Source organism: Pteropus alecto, unplaced genomic scaffold (assembly GCF_000325575.1).
Source record: "Pteropus alecto unplaced genomic scaffold, ASM32557v1 scaffold41, whole genome shotgun sequence".
Lineage (NCBI taxonomy): Eukaryota > Metazoa > Chordata > Mammalia > Chiroptera > Pteropodidae > Pteropus > Pteropus alecto.
Window position 1 is genome coordinate 1785423 of NW_006430464.1, and position 5664 is coordinate 1791086.

General features: G+C 50.2%; 1 protein-coding gene across 1 annotated transcript in view; it reads left to right on the plus strand.

The window, feature by feature from the left end:
- Window positions 1-5664, plus strand: part of KCNA7 (potassium voltage-gated channel subfamily A member 7) — an 11467-nt gene that overhangs the window by 3239 nt on the left and 2564 nt on the right. The window contains exon 2 of the mRNA XM_006905122.1: window positions 4384-4471. Within this exon, the coding sequence (XP_006905184.1) occupies window positions 4384-4471 (88 nt within the window). The remainder of the gene's footprint in view (window positions 1-4383; window positions 4472-5664) is intronic.

Here is a 5664-nt window from a genome sequence, read left to right on the forward strand (position 1 = left end):
GGGATGGGGGGTTGTGGGGGGTGGGGGGGGTGGAGTTGTGGGTTCGGACATGTCAGAGAGAGGGCTATTTGACACTCACATGGAGCTGCGGAGTCGAAGGTTGGGACATCCGGTAATCACAGAACAGTTCGGGGCTGGAACCTAGACTTGGGAGTCACTGGAGTAGAGATGGTATTTGAAGCCATGCGATTGATGAAGTCATCTAGGAGACGAGAGGAGACGGACAAGGGAAAAAGTCTGAGGATTAAGACGCGAGGCCCTCCCTCCACCATGGAGAGTTCAGATACAGAAGGAAGGAGCAGCAAAGGAGACTGAGTGGGAATGATGACGAATTTGGGAGGAAAACGAAAGGCGTGGGGTGTCCAGAAAGTCAAGAAGAAAAATGCTTCCAGAAGGAGGTGGCGTTCAGTGCAAAAAGATAAAGACAGGTTTGGCAACCGTAGGTGACCTTGACAAGACAATGAGATGAAGCGGAGACCTCAGGTAGAGAAGTCTTTAGAGAAGTTTTGCAACAGAGGGATCAGAGGAAGGTGACAATAGGAGAAAGAAGTAGCATCGAGGTGTTTTTTTGTTTGTTTGTTTTTTTAAGATAGAAAAGATACTAAGAAAGAAAGTCTTATGACACAATTGTCTGCTGATGGCAAAAAAAATCTTAAGTATGCACCTATTACACACCCAGCGAGCCCACTCTTAGCTACGTATCCAAGAGACCTGAAAACTTACGTTCACACGGAAACACGTACAAGGCTTTTTACCTCAGCTTTGTTCAATCTCCCAAAACAAAATGTAACTTAAACGTCCTTTGTACAGTGAATGGACAAATGGACAAACAAATGGACGTACAGCTATGCCTTGGAATCCTCCTGAGAATTAAGGAAGAACCGTGGATGTACACGACAGGAATAGATCTTCAGGGCATCATGGTACATGGAACAAGCCAGAGTCGAAGCCTACATACTGTATGGTTTCATTTACTCGACATTCTGGAAAAGGCAAAACTACAGGGACAGAGGGAGAGAAAACAGACCAGTAGTTTCCAAGAGCTGTGGCGGGGCGGTGGGACGAGGGACAGACTACAAGGGAAGGAGGGAACTTTGGGGAAGGGATGGAAATGTTCTTTATTTTGATTATAGTGGCTGTTGCATGTCTGTATACACTTGCCAAGACACTATAAAGGGTAAATTTTATTGCATGTAAATTAAACCTCAATAAACTCGACTGAAAAGATGGCTCCCCCAAATATTCATTAATTGCAAGGAGAAAAAGTAATTAACTTTACAGCGGAGAAACCCAGCAGACACTACCCCGACCAGGTGATCAAAGCGAATGTCGCCCGTGATAAGATGTGTCAGCATCGTGCCCCCCATATGATGCGAGGAGAAGGGCCTCTGTGGCACTTCGTCTCTGTGGCATTCTTACCTCTCCCCAAAAAACCATCACCTCAATTTAATCACAATAACATACCCGATAAACACAAGTTGTCTACAAAGATAGTCTACAAAATAACTGACCGGTATTCCTCAAAAGTGTTGAGATACTTAAAGAGAAAGAAAAAGTAAGAAACAACCAGATTGCAGGAGACTAAGCAGACATGACGACTAAATGCAGTGTGGTATCCTGGATTGGATCCTGGAATAAATAAAGGACATTAGAGGCCATCTGAACGTCGTTTAGTCAATAGTATTGTACCAATGTCAATTTCTGAGTTTTAAGAAATGCACCAAGGCAATGTAAGATGCTAGAATTCGGGGATGCTGGGTGAAGGATATTCACAAACCGCTGTCTTTGCAACTTTTGTGTCAGTCTAAAAATATTTCAAAGTTCAAAGTAAAGATGTTATTATAACACAGGAATGATGGGAGAGACAGACTGGTTGTTAGTGTCCTGTCGCTGCTGGAACAAATCACCACAAACTTAGTGGCGTAAAACAACACACATTTACCATCATGCAGTTCTGAGGTCAGACTTCTGAACCGGATCCCCAGGGCTGCTTCCTTCCAGAGGCTCTGGGAGAGAATTAGTTTCCTTGCTGGCATTTCCAGCTCCTAGCGGCTGCCTATATTCCTTGGCTCATGGCCTCTTCCTCCATCTTTGAAGCCAGCAATGCAGCATCTTCTGTTTTTACTTCTATCCTCAGATCTTCTGTGACTCTGTCCTCCCCGCCTCCCTCTTATAAAGTCCCTTATGATTATATTGGGTCCGTCCTGATCAACTCAAGAGTCTTAATTTAATCACATCCGCAGAGCTATATATGGCCATATAAGGCGATATAGTCGTACTATGTAAGGTAATATGTTGTCATATAAGAATATATTTAAAGGTTCTAGGGATTAGGACATGGACACCTTTAGGGGAGGGGGCATCATTTTGCCTCCCATACTGATGACACGTGAGACTCGGGAGTGATGACAGGACCAGAGTCTGTGGGTGGAACAGGGGTGATGGGATCCGGGACACGAGGCAAGACGTTGGGCTTGAATTAGGTGGGGCGGATGAAAAGACGAGCGTCCGGGCAGCTGACAGAATGCGCTGCGGAAAGACCAAGTGTTCTGGCAGCTTCTTTGTTTTCAGTGGAATGAGGAGGGAGGTGATCAGCTGATTGAAGGAAGGGAGGGCCAGGGTGCTGTGCGGGATTTGAGAGCAAGATGGGGAACGACCATCTTGGGGAGGTGGAGGGTAGGTACATCGATGAGGAACATGTCACAGGCAGGGCTAGCATTTGGGATCCAGCCCCACTTAGAGCCCCCCGGGAAGGCAGAGAGTAGATGAGAGAAGGCTGTACTAGGGTTAGGGTTTGGCCCCAAAGGCGCCTTAGAGGGGGTCACGGGCAAGGGCGTGAAAAGACACGAGTAAGGCAGCGATTTTATGGGGGGACCATGGGACAGTGGGAGCAGGGGAAAGAAGGGAGAACACGTGGCGGGGAGTCGGAGATAATGAAAAGGTAAGAGTTAACGCGTCGTACCTGCTGCTGGGCTTGAAAGATTTAAAAATTTGGTTGGTGAGAATAAGGAGAACATGGATAGACAGAGATGATAAAAACTACAGAGTCCAGAGGGGGCGTGAGTTACTGGTAAGGACTAGGGCAGGACCATGGAAACGGGCGGCATGATTAGGGGGTGTCAGATAAGGGATGCAGCATCTTTGGGGGGTAATGAAAATGTCTTAAAGTTGATTGTGGTGATAGATGCACAATTCCTATGGATCTATGAAAAACCATTGTGTCGTGCACTTTAAGTGGGTGAATTGTATGGTATGTGAATTGTAGCTTAATAAAACTTAGGAAGGAAGGAAGGGAGGGAAGGAGGGAGGGAGGGGGAGAAAATGAAAGGAGAAACAAGGGAGGCTGGGGCAGGGCAGAGGCCAAGGTTGATGGAAATGGACTTGGACCACTGAGAGGCCATGTGCTTGGTTATCTCTTACCAGTAATGAAGACTGCATGGCTGAAAACAAGAAAGATCATTCGTTTTGCTCACAAAAGACCACAGACTCGGTGGCTTAGTTTGGTGGGAAAGGGGGCTTCTGTATTCTGCAGAAGTGTCAGCAGGGGTGGCCGGGCTGGGGTGGCAGAACGTGCTTCCGCGGTGGCTCACTCACGTGGCTACAGGTTGGTGCTGGTCATCAGCGGGAAGTTTAGCCATGGCCAAGGGTCGGTAGCCTCAGGTCCTCTCCACAGGGGGCCCTGCCATGTGGCCTGCACAAAATATTCCAAGAAAGAGTGGGGTGGAAACTTGCCTTTTATGTCCCAAACTCAGAAATCACAGTGTTCCTTCTGAGATGGTCTGTTGGTTGAGGGGGTCACCGAAAGCCAGGGACATGAACTCTTCTACATGGGGTGTTTCAAGGTACAGGACTACCTCGTAGGACAAGAAATACGGTCATTTTGGGAAAAGACAATCCAGTACAGGCCAGGTTTTTGCAGAATCATCTATGGGAATATTGAAATTATTAAGAATTATGACAGTCATTTCAGCGATTGGATGGAGAGGGCCAGGATGAGAAATCTCCCATGGCCATGTGGGAGTGGCCACGAGGGAAAGTGATGAGTTCATTGGGGAAGGATGGGAAGGTGTCCATGGAGAGCCTGAGCTTCACAGGAGCTGAGGGAGGAAGCATTGTCTGGAAGTGGCAAGGCGGGGCATCCACCCCTGGCTCAGTGATAGGAGGGTGTAAGACGGGGGTCCCCAACCCCCAGGCCGCAGACTGGGACCGGTCCATAGCCTGTTAGGAACTGGGCCACATAGCAGGGGGTGAGCGGTGGGGCGAGCGAGCAAAGCGTCATCTGTGTTTGCAGAGGCCCCCAGCGCCAGCACCACCGCCTCAGCTCCGCCTCCGCTCCTCAGACATTAGATTCTCATAGGAGCACCGGTTTCTCGTGCTGAAAAGGTCGGGGACGGCTGGCGTAAGAGACAGGGTTGCAGGGAGGAGGAGGGGATCAGTTCACACAGAGAGTTCAGAGACCAGAGAGATGGGGAACAGAGACCTAGAGCAAGGAAGGTCTAAGGACATAGAAAAGAGGGACACAGACACAGAGGGAGGGACCATAGAGACCCAGAAAGCAAGACCCAGAAATCCAGAGAGTTGGCGTCATAGCATCTCAGAAAGAAACTAGAAGGAGGAGGAAGCGCGGGAATTTGCAGTTAGAACATTTAGTGCCCCTCTCCACTCGCCCAGCAGAGGGCGCCCAAGACCGCATTCCCCAGCGTCCAGGTGACCAATCCCGCCACTTCTCCCTTAAGTCCATCCGATGAGGCTATTTTTACGCGATGTCATAGGACACCAGTGGCTGGAAAGCCATCGTCTGTCTGTCCTTCGGTCCCTTCGAGTGACCCTGCGGCATCTCCCCGGCCCGCCCCCACCCGTTCCTGGCATGCCCGGCCTCCTTTGGCACTATTCAGGGCTGCAGCTCAGGTCTCGCTGGGTCTGAGAATGTCTGGCACAGAGTCCACGTGGAGACCCCGGGGAGGAGAGCCTGGCGAGGGGACCGGGTGAGCGGCGCACATGCTCACGATCTGCAGCAGCTGGAGCGTCCGAGGAGGACCAGGCAGCCACCAGGAGGACAGCGGCAGAGCTGACCTAAGAGTGACGGTCGAAGAGAGGTTCAGAGATGGCTCCGGAGACCCTGAGACAGAGACTCGCGATAATTCTGAGATACAGAGAGAGAAAGAGACCCAGAGGGGCGCCCCGGGGAAACCCAGGGACAGAGACACAGAGGGCTAAAAGATGAGAGACCCAGAGAGATAAGCAGAGAAAGCCAGACGGAAGGGAGAGAGAGACAGAGATCGACGGGGACAAGAGATACACAGAGACAAAGCCCCCAAGAAACAAGAATCAAAACAAAGACGGTGATCCAGAGTTCCCCAGAAGGGCGAAACTCAGAGATAACTGACCCATAAAGACACTCAGCGATACATCCCTAACACAGACCCAAATCGAAGGCATGGCCAGACGCAGACACACAAGGGAATGAAAGCAAGCAAGAGGGGGACACCTGTGACTCCAACAGAGGGGCTCAGATACTCATAAAAAAAGAGACGAGAGACACACTCGGAAACCCGGAGAGGGACAGGACAGAGACCCCGGGTGCTAGAGAGACGAAGGGTAAGGGGGCCTGAAAACGAGATGGACGCGGAGAAGGCGCAGCCCGGCGGCGGCTGGGGGGGGGGG